We start from the raw sequence: 20345 nt of genomic DNA on the forward strand, positions 1-20345 counted from the left end.
GAGGCAATGCCATAATCCTCCTATGACATCCCACAACTCCATGAGCTGCAAGAATCTAGTCAACGTTGAGTCTCATTTCGTAGGCTTAATTGTGCAAATGTTACATCACCACCCACATGCTGATCATTGCATATGCTATCTCTTATATTATGGAGGTAATTCTAAAATGTACGTGCTAACAATTATGTGCTATGCATGTAAATTATTAGAATAATGGCATATATATGCATATGTGTGTACATATGAATGTAAATACCAGAAATCCACCTACGTGCTAGTCCGTAAATACATGCACATCTCACTTAGAGGTATGTTTGCTAAGGTGAGTTAGCGTTTCTAACGCACCTTTAAATTTAAGGCATGGTAAATGCTAACATGCCTATACATTTCTATGGGCGAATTAGCGTTTAACGCGTGTAAACCATTTATGCGCGTTAAAAACATTAACGTGCCCATAGCACACCTTATTAAACATAGGCGATAGTGTGTATTTTCCGGGTACAGTCTTGGCAGAGCATGGGAGGGACTAACACTCCAATTTATAAAATACTAAATGTTACATACATAACAACAGAACTTAGGTGCACACACATATGCCAGCTCTATGGCAGATGTAAGTGTTCACACTCAGGGGTGGACTGACAGGGATCTGGGCAATAAGGGTCATGCCCTCCCCTGATCCGGAGAAAGGAACTTTTGAGGTAAACGCCCGGAAGAGGGAGTGTCAGAGACAGGGGAAATGCCAGAGCAGGGAACGAGCTGAGAGAGAAGGGGAGTGCTGGACCTGGAAACGGAAGGCAGAGAGATGTTGGTCATGTGGGGAGGAGGTACTAGGCTCCCCTCCCAAAGTGCTCTGGGTCCTCACTGCCCGGTTGCCCAAATGGTCAGTCCGCCCCTGCTCGCACCTAATTTATAGACACATATTGTTACTGTTATGCCAGTATTCTATAAAGGAAGGTAGGTGCATAGAATAGGCTGCCGCCAGATGCCATCTGATTGTCTAATTATAGGTGCACAGTTACAGAATTAACTTCTATATATGGCTTGCTAATTAAGTATCACTTCAAGCAGATTATAATACTCCCCACAGGTTATATTGCCTACTGCAAGGAATTTTGTTAGCAGTGCCATAATTTTACCTGTTTATCAAACTTATACACATAAACTCTTCCTTCTTCCCCTCTGATGTGATAAAACGGGGCTCCCACGAGAAGGTAGTCTGTCACGTTATCATTGTCCACGTCCAGAGGGCAGAGCTCAGAGCCAAAATAGGATCCCACCTGTATCCCAAAAAGAGAGACCGTGGCAGGCAATTGTTGATCACAGCTAGGTGGAACAATGGTATAGGGAGCCTAGTAACCAGTGCTAACTCTTAGCAAATAATCACAAAGCAGTAAATGGCAAATGTCAAAGCAACACTGCATAAACTCCAAACTGTTGTGTGAAGAGTGAGCATCACATGCACTGATACAGCTAAAAGCCTACCTGGGGAAATCAGGACTGGATCCAGAGAAGGACAGGGGGCTGATACAGATCTATGAAAACTTTCAAAAGAAATTCTACAGTATTATCCACATTCTAACAACTCCCTCAACTCCAATGTAGTCTCAGTTTAAAAAAACAGTTTGTTCCAAGCACATGTAGTCAGCACCCTGTCACCTCAGGTGGCGCCATCAGTTAGAGCAGCTCTGGGGCAAAAACCCATTGTCAAAACTCATAATCCAATGTGTTCTGAAGGACAGCTGTGTGCTTTTCTTCTTTAACAAATATTCGATTTATGTCTGTCTTTGAGCTGTCTTTTCCTTCTGTAGGGGCTAGAGTATAGAACAAACTACCTTTGAATTTGAGATCTGTCCTTTCCTACTTTTCTTTAGCAAACTGCTAAAAACATATCTTTTTGAACAATCATTTTTTGTTATTTTTTTAATATTTGGATTTTTAACTTGTTTTTGGACTTTAAGTACTTATTTGATTTTTATTTGTATTCTTACATTGTTAAGTTTTCCTTATTGTTGGAGCTTTTCCTGCCTATTGTAAACCACTTTGAATCCTTCTGGAATAATAGCAATATAGAAAAACTCCAATAGAATAGTATAGTATAGTTGAGTAGGGGACTGCGAGAGAAAGAGGCAGAATCCCAGAAGCAGAGTTCCATCTTGGCATCTAACATCATCTTTTGACACCTTAGGCTTCTTCAAAAGCAGTTTCCTGCTACAGAATGTGACCAGTGGGCACATGCCTGAAGGGGCAAGACTAAAGGGGTACACCTACCCCTTTGGAGCCATCTGAGGAGTCAACTGAAGGTTTACACCCACCAGGACTGCTTTCACAGTCTCCAGGTACTGATTGCTTTGGTTCTATATCATGGGTAAAAGGAAGGGAGTCACTAATAGAACTAGTCAAGTGAGAATATCGAAGGTACAAAGTCCAATGGACAGGTTCGCTGCCTCTAAAGGGGTTACTCCATCTGTTAAAGATTTCAAATCCTCTATTAAAGAAATAGTGAGCCCGGAGGCCCCCTCCTTCAGTACTGATACCCACTCACCACCCAAGTAACCCAATATTTCATTGGACTTCGCCCCAGCTACATCCTGTACTTTGTCAGGTGTGGGTGAGACTGGGGTTGAGATATATCAATAAGAAATGCTCAATGCAGTTCCAGTAGGAGGCACTCCTCTAAATATCGCTCTTCCAGACTCTCCCATTGAAAGTTCCTTTAATGCAATATTTGCTTCTAAGCTGCTTTTAAAGCCAGTTTCATTTTGAACATGTATGGGAAATGAACTGGTTTCAGTTACATCTCCTATTGATGTTTCTAATGTTGACATTTGGAAATTAATATCTAAAATGGAAGGTACTTTGACCAACTGTCTATCTCAGTTATGTTCCGTTACTGGTGAAGCATCAACCTAAAGTGACTACTCTGGAAACTGATATTAATCTGCATAGTGGGACACTGAAGAAACATTCTGGGAAAATAAAAACATTCCTTAGTGAAAGGGAATAATTTGTTGGAAAATAGATTGGAAAAGGTGGCGAACCAATTGAGAGCTAATAATCTTCATTTTATTAATTTTCCATATAATAATATGATTGCTCCAAGTGAGATGTTGAAGTAGTATTTGGTGGAGGTCTTGTCTCTTGACCCTTCATCCCTCCCAAGAATTTCTAAAATTTATTATGAGGTCCTTTTACTAAGATGCACTAAGAGATTTAGCACAAGCTAAATGATAAGACACCCATAGGAATATAACAAGCTTCTTATCATTTAATGCACACTAATCATTAGCGCACAATACATCCATTAGCGTGCCTTAGTAAAAGTACCCTTATATTTCTGCTTCTATTAAGAATATTTCAGATGGAGTGATAGAAGAGGTGTTAGATGTTGACCTGACCACTATGCTGGAAACATCTATTCAAGAAGCTACATTGAGAGGTACCTTGGTGAGGCCAAGACTTTGTCTCTTGACATAACTTTCTTTCTGAAGTTTCCTAGACAATGTCAGGTGAAATTTCAGGGGAAGGAATATTTGTCTTAGATCCCTCACAACTAGAAAAGTTGTTACAAGCTCAGGAAGCAGAGAAAATTAATGTAACATCAGCAGAATGATTGAGATAACTGAGATGGCTGTAGAGGTTAAAAGTTTATCAGGGTTATGTTGAGTCTGAGGGCCTCTTTTATCAAGCCACACTAGTGGTTCCCAGTGCAGCAATGCCGACAAAGCCCATTCACTTTGAATGGGCTCCATTGTCATTGTCGCACAGGAATTGCTAGTGTGGCTTAATAAAAGAGGCCCTAATTGTCTTCGGACTTTTTTGTCTCTTTTTCTTTCTTCTATAAGTAGAGGAGTGTGGTAGCCGTGTTAGTCCACTCTTAAGGTTATCAATAGAAATCAAACAAAATAAAACATGGAAAAGAAAATAAGATGATACCTTTTTTATTGGACATAACTTAATACATTTCTTGATTAGCTTTCGAAGGTTGCCCTTCTTCTATAAAATTGTTTTTCTTTTCTTTTCTTTTTTTTTCACTATATTTTCAATGACTAGGAATGGTATGTTTTCAGATGATTCTTGTTTCCTTTGGAATTTAGAATTTCTATTTCCTGCCAGAATGTGTTTTCTTTGTATTAAACTTGAAAATTGCTAATAAAAAAAATAATAATCTAATGTGTTCTCCCACTCTATGGATTCCACACAGTAAGCAAACCAACAAAAGAATTATCCAGCGAAGAGGATGAATCAACACAGCTGCTTAAATACATACTGTGCACCCTGGAGCCCAACCTATGACAGCAGTGGTGCAGAGAACACACATTACCTGGTCTCCCTCCAGATATGGAAGCAGTTTATAGGATATAACGTCTTTTTCAAACACCAGCACCTTGCCTTTATTTCCATGGCGTGGAGCTCCAGAAACATACAAAGGACCCGAAATCCCATGCACCACAGTCACACTGTATCCTGCACCAAAGAGAGGCAGAGATGAGAAAGAAATGGAAATCAATCTCCTGCATTTTCATTGTGGAAATTTTAAAAACCAGATTGGATTGTGGCTCTCAAGGACCATGATTGCCCACCCCTGACATATCACCATTGTACAGCATTGTGTATATAGAGGACATACAGGTTCTACTGTTGGAAACAGCTTGGCAGTGATCTCTATTGCCTCTACTAGTGTTAGGTATGTGAACTTTTGACTTGGAAAGCTCTTGCAGTTTCTAGAATCAGGGCTGACCCTCTTCCATGACATTGGTAAGAGGAGGGACCCTTATGAAGGGAAATGAGGGACTAGAAATACCAAGCCCATGGGCTTTTTGTTTTCCTGGTCATTGTACCATTTAGTAAGAAGGAACTTGACTTACTAACACAGCCAGTGCACAGGGGAGAATGAGGCATCCACCAATTTGCTGCTTTGATTTCCAGGTAGAGTTGGAATTTTTTTTTGTTACATTTGTACCCCGCGCTTTCCCACTCATGGCAGGCTCAATGCGGCTTACATGGGGCCATGGAGGGTTAAGTGACTTGCCCAGAGTCACAAGGAGCTGCCTGTGCCTGAGGTGGGAAGTTCCTCAGTACACCAGGACCAAAGTCCACCACTGGAATGTAGACCAGACCACCACCACTGCATTCATCTATCCAGGAGAAGCACCAGGACAGAGCAGGGCCACTGAGAGACTGAACTGGGCCTGGAGTATGCGCGCCTGAGAGGAAAAGCAGCCACTCAGCAATGAGCAGAAGAGCAGTGCTTGAAGCTCCGGTTCCTCCCCAGCCTCCAAGAGGGGCCCAGCGCCGGAGTTTTCTCTCTCCTGCTCCTGTCAGGATGCAATCACTTGAGTCCCATCAGGAGCAGGAGAGAGAGAGACCCCAGCACTGGGCCCCCCTTGGAGGCCTGGGCTGGGGGAATTTTGCTCCTCCCCCTCTCGGCGGCCCTGGGCAGAGAACCTTAGTGGTGTAGGATCATCTACTAGGACTGGGTACCTACAGGCTCAAAGTGCCCAGCTACCTGAGGAACCATCTACCTCATATCAGCCCTTTTCTTTAACCAGAGACCAGAAAGAGAAAGAGCAGCTGTAAAGCTCTTTAAAGAACCGTTTCCAAGGCAGATGGTTCAAAGACCTACCACCTGAGTGACTACATGTTAGAGACTACTTTTATAGTAATTAAGGGGGTATCTTACTAAGTGCACTAGCGTTTTAGCTCATGCTAAAAATCAGCTGGTGCTAAACACTGAGACGCTGGCACACCTTAGTAAAAGACTCCCTAAGTCTTGTGAGTTTATATAGATACTGAGAGAAGTTGTCCTTTGTTTTTTCCTACTTCCTCCAGGTTAAATAAACCATTAATTAAAATTGCACCTTCTGACCTTGACTGACATTGAGAAGAGCGTGCTGAATGAGTGGATCTATGGTGCCTTTGGGCCTCTGAGCTTGCTGGTCCTCACCCTGACATCACAAACTGTCCTAGAAAATACTGATACTAGCCTGCCCTGATGCTCATTGGATGAGAAAGGTTTACAGTTAGGTTAAGTAGTGCTATAAAAATTATTTAAGTTGTATTATTAGGGCTCTGGAGGGTTTCAACTGGGAAAATCCAGTCTAACCATGATGAATCTAAGCAAAAGAAGTGCTGAAGCAGTACGCAACAATTCAGGCTGGCCCCAAGTTGAGCAGCAGGAAAGGAGCTACATTGAAGGACTACAGTACTAGGAGGCTAGAAAACCCCAGCTCAACCCTGGTGAGTCCAGGTTTGAGATTCCATACAAAAGTAATATGGTATTTATAGTCCATAATTCTAGTCATTGAAATCTGAGCTGAAGGTCCCATAATGCACCAGAATATGGGTTGTTAGAGACAGTGGTGTTCCTAGGTCGGCTGCCACCCAAGGGAAATCACCACTGCACCCCCCCCCCCCCCCACCCAGCACATCAACCCCCATCGAATCACACGCCCCCCCCCCTGCGAATCACAACACACACACTCCAGCGCATCTCCTCCATCTCCCCAAGTGCATCGCTCTTACCTCCTAGGGGGTGCAGGGAGCAGTTGCGCAGCTGTCGGCTCCGCCGGTTCCCTGCCCCAGAACAGGAAGTAACATCAGAAGGAGCAGGGAACCGGCAAAGCCAACAGCCACACAACTGCTCCCTGTACCCCCTTGCAATGTGCAACTGGGGTAGACAGCCCCCATCGCCCCACCCTTGGTATGCCACTGGTTAGAGATCCGAGGCCAACCTGAAATGTTTCTCCTAGAACTGGGTAACTTGGCAGCTTTCTGAGTTCTGCCCTGGTCTTTGACTTCCATCTCAGTTCATTTCTTGTTCTATGATTCCCATCCCAGTGCATTTTGGACCATAGTTCCCTCCTTTTTGACTCTCCCCCCCCCCCCCCCCCAGTACATTCTGGGCCCTCTCCTCCTCCTGCTCTCTGAGCCCCTTCACAATGCATTCTGTCTCATGTCCTCCTCTTCTGACTCCTCCTCCCAATGCATTCTGGTCAATGTCCTCTTTTCCTCTTGCTTAGGGTTACCATATGGCTTCAGAAAAAGGAGGTCAGATTGGGCCAGTCAGTGGAAGTAAAGCCCAGACTGGATCAATCTTCAAGAAAATAAGTCAGTATATCTGGAATAGAATCAAGTATAAAACAATATATCATCTTGACCTGGAATAATCTTATATATATTTCAGGTATCTAAAGGTGAATTGTAGTGAAATTTGTTACTGCAAATCAAAGATTCAATACCAGCATTCGAAGATAGTCAGTTTAAAGACATGGCATTATATTCACTGCATTTTATGTCTATCAATAAAATCTTGTAGAAGAGCAGGATCAATATAGGTAGTTGTTTTATTAGCATATGTCACAATAATCCATGTGGGGTACAGCAGGCCAAATTTAGCTCCTAGATCTTTAAAGTCTTGTCTCATATTCAGAAATGTTTTTCTTTTTTTTTTTTTTTTTTTTATATATCATTTTTATTGGTGGTCATAAGTATACAAATAATATTGAAGTGACGGGATGCATTACATTACAAGTATATTCAAACAGTTTAACGAACATCCAACATACTCAAACTGGCCATCCATAATTTTATTCTTTCCCACCTTATTCCTTCTAACCCCCCTCCTTCCCACCCCCCACCCACCCTCCCTCCCCGCGAGCTTACCCGTTCAAAATTCTACTGCGAGCCGTGGGAGTCAAGGTATCCCAAAACAGTAACCAACATTGTAATAGTCGATCTCCCCTTGGAGATGCTAAGTCATTCACCTCCCTACGTTCCAGGGCACCCAGGGAGATCATTAGGGATCGCCATCGTGACATAGAAGGTGGCTCTGATGAGATCCAGTTCAGTAGGATCGTTTTCTTTCCCATAGCCGCCGCCCTACGGAGGAAAGGTAGCATGCCCCTTCTCCGGTTCCCCCTCACTCTGTATTTGTCAAACAATAAAGTGGGTAAGGGGCACCATGTCAACCCCCAGACGGTCGAGACAAAGGTACAAAGTTGCACCCAGAAGGCACGGACCGGGGGGCACAACCAGAACATGTGTCCCAAGTGCGCCCCAGGTCCCGCACACTTGGGGCAATCATCCAAGGGTCGTAGGGCAGCCCTGAACGCTCTATGTCAGAAATGTTTTTCTTTTAAGTGCAGTTGTTTTCACTAGATCTAAAATGAGAAATATTTTCTTACCCTGAAAGAGGGTATGTTGTTTAGACTTTGCAGTTAGTGAGAATTTTCAGAGCACGCTGGTAATGAAGGATTTTCACTACAATAGGCCTTGGATGTTTATCAGTAGAGGAAGGCCTCAAAGGAACTCTATGAACCCGTTCAATTTCCAATTGAGGCTCAAAGGAGAGATCTAGTATTTTCAGGAGCCATGAGGAAAGAAAGGCAATCATATCAGAGCCCTCTTAAATTTCTGGCAATCCCAAAATTCTTATGTTGCTTCTACGATTGCGGTTAGATAAGTCTTCCAGGTTGAGTTGAAGCTTCTGGGTGTTGGTTTCATTTTTCAAAGTTGATGTTCTCTATTCTAGATTATTTAGTGGTTGATGAGATAGATTAGATTTAGCATTTAAATTCTCCAGTTCTTTTTGAAGATTTTTTGTCAGTTCCAGTTGCATTTTGAGCATGTCTTTTAGTGTGTCAATCTTTGCAAGAACAGAGTCTGGCAGTTTTGATTTGACTCTGTCAGCCATCTTGGCTGGAGTTGGAGGATTAGTCTTCAGTCTTTTCAAACTGGAGAACACCGAGAATTGTTAATCAGATTTTGGAGTTTTGTTCCCTGCCATATCCAGAAAGTGGTGAGAGTAGTGTAAAAGATATATTTTGGCTACAATAATCATACTTGATGATCAAGCTGAGGAGCTCTCATTCCATGCATCTATTCACATCAGGCTCCAAGCTCCAACCCACCCCCCTCCAACTTTTTCTGGAGCCATATGGTAACCCTACTCTTGCTTTCTGTCTAGTGCATTCTGGGCTGAGTCTTCCTTCTTTCTACTATACTTTCTGGCAGAATATTCTGTGGAAAACTACTTCTTTGGGCAGCTTGGATGGCCCACGTTGGTCTTAATCTGCCATCATTTACTGTGTTACTATATTATCCCTCCTTCCTGGCCTCCACTATAAAATGCCCCCAGGTTTTACTACATAGAAACTTTAGTTCCAAGATTTTATATATGTTTGAATAATAGCAAGATGCAGATTCATGCAATACACAAAGTCCTTTCACAAGTCACAAGTCTTTCCAAACGGCACAAATCATGTAAAACATCTGCTCTTCCTTTACCTAGGTATCCATATTTTGCTCTCTCGATATTCTCATGAGATTCATTCAGAAATACCATTTCTGCCTTCTGTATATCATATTGTACAAGCCCTCCAGACCAGTCATAAGCACCAACTGCCCCCATCAAGAGGCAGTCCTGTAGAGTGGAAAGAGGACAAGTTAGTTCTGGAAGTCTGCCAGAGGCAATATGACTATTTATGATGCAGCCCTGAGGACCCTACAGAGGATATATACACAAGAATCATATGGTTCTTTCTGACTGGGAGTTTAAAAAGGACATTATCCTATATAGGAGAGGGAGGCTTATTGTGCAAAACCTACTCTTCATTGATCACTGAGGTGATCCTTAGTAAATTTCTTCCAAAGGCTGGGGATTCAGGTTGCTAAATTATTTATCCAGTTCACTCAGAATATTGTTATTGTACTGATTAGGTGTAATGCCATATCATGAAAGCACTTTAAGGACAACTCTATAAGGCATGCCCAAATTAAGGTGCCAATTGCATGCCAGCATTTACAGAATACTAGCACAAACATTTGTGTTTCAGGCCTTCAATTGGCAAATACGCATCTAAGTGCTAGGCACTATTTTGTAAACAGGGGCGGCCAAGGCAATCTGCCAACCAAGGCAGGGATGAGATGCCACCCCCTGCCCAATCTGGCATCTCCCCCCTTCCTTCCTCAACTCTGTTCCCTGCATTTACCTTTTTTTTTTCCTTTTATAAAAGGTGACGACAGCAACATTTCATTTATGATTTCCATAGGCTGGCCTGTGGCGTCCACCTCTGAGGAAACAGGAAGTTACATCAAGAGGCGGGCCGCAGTAGGGAGAAGAGGCTGGTGCCAGCAGCAGGGCAGCCTATGGGAATCACTGCCGCTGCAGCTGCCAATGCCGCCTTTTGGAAAAGAAAAAAATAGGGTAAACACGGGGAAGAGGGTTCAGGAGGGAAGGGGAGAGTGCCACTCCCTGGAGAGTGCTGCCTGATGCCCCTGCCTTAGTAGGGCTGCCACTATCTGTAAACATGGCATGCATATCACTTAGCATGCAACAACAAGAAGCCAGAGCGTGAGCATGTCATGGGCATTCTGCCTAGCAACACATGCAACTAATGGAACACTATGAGTTGCACATGCACTGCAAGGCGCACTTAAGCACGGCATTGACATGACATAAGCAGTCACACCTACATCAGGAGTTTACAAATAAAAGCAATGTGTGATAATAAGATACTACAACAATCTAGAGTAGTGAGGAGATAAAAAAATAGTGTATACTCAATTGGCGTATATCCAAAACACACAATTAGTGTATAGAGGAAAGACCTCAAGAAGCCCCCGGCTATGTATCTCTATAGCTCACGGGGGCTGGGCTGCTTCATCATCAGCCCAAAAACCTCTGAACTACAATTTTTAAACTATTATTTTTCTTGTTCTTTTCTTCTTTATATAAATAGTCTCACCAAAACTGTACAAGCAATTCAAAAGGCTCATGAATTTAACAGCTACTTAGCTTATATGGATCTGGTCCTCCTTGCAACGGGACTTTATCAACGCCAATCGTGACCATGACCAACGGTGGCCAACGTTTTGTCACCTGCTTCAGGGTCCTATGGTATGCGTTGATCTCCGTTCAAGGTATTCCCAACTTCAACGGTTTTGGATATACGCCAATTGAGTATACACTATTTTTGATTTCCTCACTACTCTAGATTGTTGTAATAATTGAAATTAGAGGAGACTTCCTTCATATTAGGATTAGTTTGATAGTAAGATACTAGCAAAAACAAGATATATAACAGAAAACACATGTAGTATTGAACATTAATAGATGTCTACTTTTATGACTTACGTATAGCATTGAAATCTTGTGCAAACTTGCTAAGAAATGTAAAAACATGAATATGCAACAGAAATATGAATATATACTTGAGAAATCATATATATAGAAAAAATATATAGAAAAAAAAATAAATAAAAGTAAAGGAAAATGTAAAAATGGCATTTACATAGTAATGGTGTGCAAGGTAACCATCCATATGTGTAAATGTATAGGCAAAATGAATAAAAAAATTTCTAAAAAAGATACATTAAAATATGTAGAATCTGACTTCCAGAAGAGGAAATGATAAAGAAAATTGTGAAAGAAATAAACAAAATTTATTTATTTATTTATTTATTTATTTATTTATTCATTTTAAACATTAGGTTTACAAAGATAGATATCTGAGGAAATATTACAGAGCAGACGATACACTTTTATTCAATAGGTAATATTTTAAACATATAACTCAGCTTAAGAAATAAACAAATTTTAAAACATTTTTGTATTTGGGTTATGGGTAAGTATAATTGAAAAGGGACTAACCTATATGTTTTATTTTTTTATATATTTTTTCTATATATGATTTCTCAAGTACAAATATATTTCTGTTGCATATTCATGTTTTTACATTTCATAGCAAGTTTGCTCAAGATTTCAATGCTATACGTAAGTCATAAACATAGACATCTATTAATGTTCAATACTACATGTGTTTTCTGTAATACATCTTGTTTTTGTCAGTATCTTACTATCACACATTGTTTTTATTTGTAGACTCCTGATGTAGGCCCTCTGGCCGAAACACAACGTTGTGTCGAATCATTTTATTGTTTAATAAACTTTGCTTCATTTTCACTACTGTTGTGGTCCAGTCTCTGGGAATCCTGGGTTTTATTCCCACTTCATTTTGTTATTGAGTTTCTCCGTGGGACTTCATGAGTTCTCCACGTCTGTGGATTCTCTTTTGCTTTCCCTGTAGATTCATGGTGGGCAAACCTAGGAGAAGGTACACCTTACCCACATTGCCTCTTTGTGGAACCTATATTTTGGCGAGACTTTATAGAATTGCCACCTCTATAAATAAAAAAAAAAAACAATTTATCCATTAGGTTGGTAAACATCTTTGATTTATTTTTAAAAAAGCATGAATACCTCAGATCCAGAGCTGGCAACCAGCTTTCACTAACTGGTTTGGGACATCAGATAGGACATTTATTTTTGGTAGCTGGTGCAAATCTTTAGACATGGTTTCTTTAACAAGAAGACAATGATGGGTATTCTATGTTTTTTTGCACTCAAATCACAACAGACTAATTGGTAACAATATCTATAAAAAGAGCTTATACTAAATATTTACAGCTCCAAAATCACATTTGGTAATCATCAACATCCTCCATGGAGCCACACTGTCCTCCTTAATAGTTTTTCGTTTATGAGTCCTGTTTATTTTGTTTCTTACATAGAGCCTACAAGCCTGAAAACTATTGAAGCGGTGTACCTTCAGGTGAAATAGGTATTTCCCTGTCCCTGGAGGGCTTCCAATCTTTTTATTAAGGCACACTAATGGATTTAGTGCGTGCTAAATGCAGTGCATCCCACTGTATCCCTTTGTGCAGCATGGTACTAAGAGCATACTAATTTACTAGTGTGAACTACATCCGTTAGCACACCTTAGTAAAAGGACCCCTAAGTTTGCACCTGAGACAATGGAGGATGGCTTGCCCAAGGTCACAAGGAGCTGCAGTGGGATTTGAACTGGACTTCCTTGGTTCTCAGCCCACTGCTTTAACCACCCCATCTGTCTGTCCATCTTGAGTAGACTAAAAACTCCAAAGAGCAGGGGCTGTTCATTTTGAGGGTAATTTTATAACTCTTTTTGGCATGTAAAACAGTATTCCATATGCAGAAATAGGCACATAAAATTGCCCCAGGGCATTGGTGTAGTTTGCTTTCTTATTTTGGAAGGGCATAGGGTAATAAAGTCATATTGATAGTGGGGGAGGGGGACCAATATAGCATTAGCACATGCAACATTTGGGGGGGGGGGGGCATCACATTTCATGCCTACCCCAAACTATGCCTAAGGGTATACACAAAGTCACATTACTCTTCAATTGCCTCAGTTACAAACTGTAAGACCACTTGCGACAGGGAAATATCTGTTGTACCTGAATGTAACTTGCTTTGAACTACTAACGGTGTGAGCTAAATCCAAATAAAATAAAGGGCATACAGTTGACATGTGGAGGGGCATAATCGAACGGGGCGCCCAAGTTTTCCTGAGGGCTTCCTCACAGGACGTCCTCGCGAAGGGGCGGGGAAACCCATATTATCGAAAAAAGATGGGCGTCCATCTTTCGTTTTGATAATATGATCGGGGACGCCCAAATCTCAACATTTAGGTTGACCTTATTGATGGTTGTCCTTAGAGATGCTCATCCCCGGTTTTCAGCGATAATGGAAACCGAGGACGCCCATCTCAGAAAAGACCAAATCCAAGCCATTTGGTCGTGGGAGGAGCCAGCATTCGTAGTGCACTGGTACCTCTCACATGCCAGGACACCAACTGGGCACCCTAGGGGGCACTACAGTGGACTTCAGAAATTTCTCCCAGGTGCATAGCTCCCTTATCTTGGGTGCTGAGACCCCCAAACCCCCCTAAAGCCCACTCCCCACAACTGTACACCACTACCATAGCCCTAAGGGGTGAAGGGGGGGCACCTAGATGTGGGTACAGTGGGTTTGTGGTGGGTTTTGAAGGGCTCACATTTACCACCACAAGTGTAACAGGTGGGAGGGGGGATGGGCCTGGGTCCGCCTGCCTGAAGTTTGAAACCTTGGGGTCATCTTTGACTCTTCTCTCTCCTTCTCTGCTCATATCCAGCAGATCGCCAAGACCTGTTGTTTCTTTCTTTACAACATCCGTAAAATCCGCCCCTTTCTTTCCGAGCACTCTACCAAAACCATCATCCACACCCATAAGTAATGTCACACTGTGAAAAGACCAAGGGTCCTTTCACCTTGTCACCTCTCGTTTAGACTACTGCAATCTGCTTCTTGCTGGCCTCCCACTTAGTCACCTCTCCCTTCTCCAATTGGTTCAAAACTCTGCTGCCCATCTCGTGTTCCGCCAGGGTCGCTTTACTCATACTACCCCTCTCCTCAAGTCGCTTCACTGGCTCCCTATCCATTTTCGCATCCTGTTCAAACTTCTTCTACTAACCTATAAATTTACTCACTCTGCTGCTCCCCAATATCTCTCCACACTCGTCCTTCCCTACACCCCTTCCCGTGCACTCCGCTCCATGGATAAATCCTTCTTATCTGTTCCCTTCTCCACTACTGCCAACTCCAGACTTCGTGCCTTCTGTCTCGCTGCACCCTACGCCTGGAATAAACTTCCTGAGCCCCTACGTCTTGCCCCATCCTTGGCCACCTTTAAATCTAGACTGAAAGCCCACCTCTTTAACATTGCTTTTGACTCGTAACCACTTGTAATCACTCGCCTCCACCTACCCTCCTCTCCTCCTTCCTGTACACATTAATTGATTTGATTTGCTTACTTTATTTTTTGTCTATTATATTGTAAGCTCTTTGAGCAGGGCCTGTCTTTCTTCTATGTTTGTGCAACGCTGCGTACGCCTTGTAGCGCTATAGAAATGCAAAATAGTAGTAATAGTAGTAGTACTAAAACTGCTCCAGGGACCTGCATACTGCTGTCAGGGAGCTGGGTATGACATTTGAGGCTGGCAAAATATATTTTTAAAGTTTTTTTTTTAGGGTGGGAAGGGGTTAGTGACTTCTGGGGAAGTAACGGCAGGTCATCCCCGATTTCCTGCGGTGGTCATCTGGTCAGTTCGGGCAACTTTTTGAGGCTTGGTCGTAAGAAAAAATGGACCAAGTAAAGTTGTCCAAGTGCTCGTCAGGGATGCCCTTCTTTTTTCCATTATCGGCCGAGGACGCCCATGTGTTAAGCACGCCCCAGTCTCGGCTTCGCTACGCCTCCAACACGCCCCCAGGAACTTTGGGCGTCCCCGCGATGGAAAGCAGTTGAGGATGCCCAAAATCGGCTTTCGATTATGCCGATTTGGGCAACCCTGGGAGAAGGACGCCCATCTCCCAATTTGTGTCGAAAGATGAACGTCCTTCTCTTTCGAAAATAAACCTGATAGTATATATGTAGGCATTCCTGAGAGTGTAGATTGGGCCAAGCTGGACCACAGGTAAGAGATGTGCCTATATGAATGGGGGAGTGACCTAATGGTTAGTGCAGTGGCTTAACAACCTGGGGGACTGGGTTTGATTCCCATTGCAACTTCTTGTGACTCTGGTCAAGTCACTTGCCACACAGCCATTTCTTTAAAAAAAGAAAGACCTACCTTTTACCCACTGCAGTAAAAGGGGCCCTGATGTGCGTCAAAAACATTTTGCCGCAGCTTGGTAAAAGGATCCCTTAATTCTCCATTGCCCCAGGTACAAAAGAAAAAGTGCCTGTATATAATATGTAAACCGATTTGATTGTAACCACAGAAAGGCCATATATCAAATTCCTTCCCCCCATATGTTATAAAATGCACATATATCCATGCAAATTTAGGTGAAAAGTTACAAAGGCACAAAGCAGACAGCATATGTACCTCTGTGCCTTCATGCTCCTGTTATAAAATTGCCCTGCATTCGTCTCTGTAAAGAACTGTGTACATCTTGTATGTGTTATACAAATTATTCTTATTATTCTGATATGAACTTTGGCATCTCACTGTAAGACCGATCAGCAGATGCCCCTCTCTCCTCTCATCAATCATTTCAAACTGACAGCACATGCTTTTAAAAATCTTGTACCTTTTCCAGCATCTGGGTGCTGAAACCGATCTGTGCCAATTCAAACTGGAAAGCTTCTCCCTTGGTACCTAGAAGAGAAGCATGGGTAAGAAAAACAGGGTATTGCTCCTTGTGATTTGTGTGACTGATATGCAGTATCTCCCTTTGCAATTGTGAGTCAGTAGTGTTGGTGGCTATGTGGATTATTACAAAACTCAGTAGTAAGGCATGGGAGGAGGCCCGGGGCCTGGTTTAAATATGCATTGTGTAAGAACCTAAAGGAAAGACGACCTGGGATGGACCACCAGTGGAGGAACAGAAGATAGCACTGTAATCTACATTTAAACATGTTTGGGACAGATAAAAGGTGGATTGTTATGGACAAGGAGCTGATGCTGTTTTAACTGTGGGAAGTTATATGCTCATGTGCCCAACAACACAGCTGGGGAAACTGGATGGGACAATTGGTTCTTATATGTACCATTTACTATGTGACTATGAGGCTCATTTTCAAAGCACGTAGACCAGGCTTGACCATTCTATGGCCCATGGGCCACAACCCAGCCCTCAGAAGCTTAGCAATTCTTGTGCTGCTTACAGCAGGATTCTGCTTCCCCCCATAACTCAGATCTCTGTGCCAGAAATTTAGTTTGATCTGGTGGTTTCAAGTCTTGCAAGAACTGAAATTGTGAGACCAACCCAAACTTCTAGCACTACTTGGTTAAAGCTTGCAGAAAGCCAAGTTGTGGTGGGGAAGAAGGAATCCCACTGTTTCTTCTACACCTGAAAGCAGGTGAAGGAAAAGAAACTGGGTGAAGGATGGGGAGGTTACATGAAAGAGAGACTGGGTGAAGGCTGGGGGGAGGGGGTTACATGAACAAGGGTGAGACTGGGAAAAATTTGTGAGGGGATGATGCTCTGTCATATTTCGCCACTAGCTGACAAAACATGCAGCAAAATATGATGGCATATGTGGCCCTCTGAATGTTAAAATATGTAAAATGTGGCCCCCAACAGGAAATGGTTGGGCAAGCCTGATTTAGACATACAAAATTCCATACATTGTGTGATATATACATTGTGACTGTATGAGAACAATTTATATGATATATCTGCTTCTGACTGTGCACGTCATATGTAAATTATAGCTGTATGAGAATGATGTATATGATATGTCTTCTTCTGACTGTGTGTAATAAGTACATTGTGATATATGCAGACAGCTCAACATTCAAAGCACCTATCTGAATAGCAGCATCTGCCATCTAGATAAGTGCCACTGACCAAGGTCAACCTTTTCAGCGGCATTACCTGGATAATTTATTTTTTATTTATTTTTGTTACATTTGTACCCCGCGCTTTCCCACTCATGGCAGGCTCAATGCGGCAGGCAATGGAGGGTTAAGTGACTTGCCCAGAGTCACAAGGAGCTGCTTGTGCCAGGAATTGAACTCAGTTCCTCAGTTCCCCAGGACCAAAGTCCACCACCCTAACCACTAGGCCACTCCTCCACTAATGCCGCTGAAAAGCATTACAGACTACTCCAGCGTTATCCAGATAACTCTAGGGTGGTCTATAAGCAGAGGAAGTGCAGTCCCCAGAGTTATCCAGTTAGTGGTAATATTCAGTTCACTAACCAGATAATTATCCATATAAAATTAGGAGAACAAACAAGCCGTCCAAATAGCTATCTGGGTAGTAGACTGAATATCACTGCTACCCTGCTAGCACCAGCACTCACTGCCTGATCCAAACATTCAGCACCAGCCACTACCCAGATATTGGTGCTGAATATCTGGAATTGTTTCAGCAACAGCACCCTGTGTTTAACCCAATAAGTCTCTGTCTTTCCTGCACACCCATCACCAGGCTCAAGAGCAGAATCAATGCGCAAGCCTGAATTGGAAAGAAAACCATCTTTGACCTTGTTCTGTGAACACAGCAAAAAGTTGGAAAAAAAGGATAATGGTTAGCTAACCTTCCACCTGAAAAATCTTCTGTTGTAGCATGGAGAGTAGACCATCTAGAGCAGAATAGTTAGTCACACGAAATAAGTGTTTATCGTCGGGGTCCGATGCAATGAGCTCCAGCTCTTGCATGGCCTTGGTCTTCTTAAAGACTTCTCCAACCTTAAAGGAAGAAAAGGAACACAACCACCTGATAACTGGAATTACCAACAATTAATTGTCATATTTAATGCTTTCCAGAGAATCACAGAGGGCCAGGCTAGTGCACAGTAAGAGGTCCCAGCAGAGGCAGGCTGACCATATGGGCAACCAGGTAGTGCCCAAGGGCCCAGGGCAATGGGGGGCCCAGAACTTCCCTCCCATTTGCCAGTACATCCCTCTCTCCCTTCCGTCCCTAGGTCCAGGACCAGGATTGGGACGCCCTTCTCTCTCCCCCTCCCGCGATCCAGTCTCAGACACCCCCCCCCCTTCCTCTGTGCAGGGGCACTGGCAGCTACATTGGCTGTCTATTACAGATGCCGGAACTTCTCTTGGTCATGGCCCGTCCCCCTTCTGATGTAACTTTCTTCTTCCACAAGGCGTGCCACAGCAGAGGGAAGTTCCAGCGTCAGCAGCAGACTGCGAATGTAGCTGCTGGTGCCACTACCTGCAAAGAAGAAAGGACGCTTTAAGGTACTTGGAGGCTGAGCTGCACTTGCAGCAGCCAGACTCAAGGAAAAGGTCAGTGGCACAGGCAGTTTAAAAACAGGGGGAGAGGGGCCAAATGCAGTTGAGATATATAGACAGGACAAGATGGGTAGTACAAAGCAGTGGCATAGCTAAGTGGGGCGACGGGGACCTGGGCCCCCTCAAATTTCTTCTTGGCCCCTGGTTTTGCTGGCGGGGGTCCCCAACCCCCACCAACTGAAGCCTTCATCCAGTGCCAGTCTCGGTGCTACCGTTTTGCCTGCCTTGCTCGCTCTTCCCCTCATGTCTGGCACGCTCCTTTTAGTGAACTGAGCATGCTCAATTTCACTTAAAGGAGTGTGCGGGACATATTGAAAGCTTGGGGGAAGGGTCGGGCTTTCACCTGCTTCCTGAAATAAAGGTAGTCTTGAGTTTGTTGTAGCCCCTCTGGGAGAGTTCTTGTGTGGAGGCTACTCCTGAGAAGACTTGCTGATACCTAACAGTACTGAAGTGCCACTAAATAAAGTGCCTATTGCTCATGTTTGATCTATTCTTACTGTACACCGCCTTGAGTGAATTCCTTCAAAAAGGCGGTAAATAAATCCTAATAAATAAATAAATATAACTGGATAAAGACTTCCAGTTCGTTTTAGGCCAGCTTCTGCCAGTGACCAAAGTTATCGAGCTAGATTCAGTACCATCCTGACTAAACTATTACCATTCCGCTAAAATAACTCCTACTTGTCATGGAACCCAGGATGGTGAGCCCTTGGGCTACAGCCAGGCTGCAGCAGACAAGTCCTTTGGGGAGGCACAGAGCAGAGGCAAACTAGTCACTGAATAGAAACAGAATACTAGACATGGCAAATAGACAGAGAACACTCAAGACAAGCAACAAGCACCACCAGAAAAGGGAGATAGACCACTCAGGTGGGCCTCACGGCCTACCCGGAACCCACTCATACAGAGTCCAAGAGTACAGGCCTCATGGCCGAACTGGAACCAAATCATATCAGAGGGAAGAGGAAAGAAACAGAACAGAATCTCTTGAGCAAGTACTACTCAAGCAGTGCGCACACACACTGCACCACACAGAGCCACAAACAAGAGGTCAAAAGACCCTACACACAAGCACAAATAAACTGAAGGGGGAGAAACAACCCCACTAGACTCACATGGTAGAAACTATGAGTAAAAGATAAGGAAACCACACAGGAAGGCAGCACAGGACTGGGCTTAGAACCCTAGCTATAAATGAATAGTCCTAACCAAGTCAAACAGACATCACACAGGGAGGTAGCACAGGGCTGGGCTAGTAGTCCCAGCTAAACAGAAGAACCACCCACTCAAGCAGAAACAGAACCAAACAAACAGAGAGGACACTCAGGGCTGTGCTAGATTCACAGCTATAAACAAATAATCCTAACCAAGTCAAACAGATATCACAAAGAGAGGGCTCAAATAAAAGTCACACAGGGAACTCTCAAGACAAGGCCACACAAAGGAACACTCACAGCAATGCCATTGTTAGGTTTTCCAGGCAAAAGCTAGGTTTGTGAGCCCTTGGGCCACTGCCGAGGAGCATCAGTGGCAGGCAAAACCACCCCACACCAGAGACACTGACAGAGCTCTGACAGGGACGGCTAGACTTCACCTGCACTTGGCCACCCTTCCCCAGGAGTTGAGCCCCTGGTTCTAGGCGGCCGGCAGGACTTGCAGGATAGAACAGGAACAGAATCCCCACTAGGCTGAACAGGGGCTGAGGGTCAGAGGGGAAAGTA

At 43.4% G+C, this 20345-nt stretch overlaps 1 protein-coding gene across 2 annotated transcripts in view; it reads right to left on the minus strand.

Annotated features, from left to right (window-relative positions):
• Positions 1-20345, minus strand: part of ITGAE (integrin subunit alpha E) — a 137773-nt gene that overhangs the window by 55975 nt on the left and 61453 nt on the right. For both annotated transcript variants that reach the window (XM_030222426.1, XM_030222424.1), the window contains exons 11-15: positions 17910-18060; positions 15953-16020; positions 9289-9424; positions 4325-4467; positions 1140-1280 (exon numbers count right to left, since the gene is read on the minus strand). In XM_030222426.1, the coding sequence (XP_030078286.1) occupies positions 1140-1280; positions 4325-4467; positions 9289-9424; positions 15953-16020; positions 17910-18060 (639 nt within the window). The remainder of the gene's footprint in view (positions 1-1139; positions 1281-4324; positions 4468-9288; positions 9425-15952; positions 16021-17909; positions 18061-20345) is intronic.

Source organism: Microcaecilia unicolor, chromosome 13 (genome assembly GCF_901765095.1).
Source record: "Microcaecilia unicolor chromosome 13, aMicUni1.1, whole genome shotgun sequence".
Taxonomy (NCBI): Eukaryota; Metazoa; Chordata; class Amphibia; order Gymnophiona; family Siphonopidae; genus Microcaecilia; species Microcaecilia unicolor.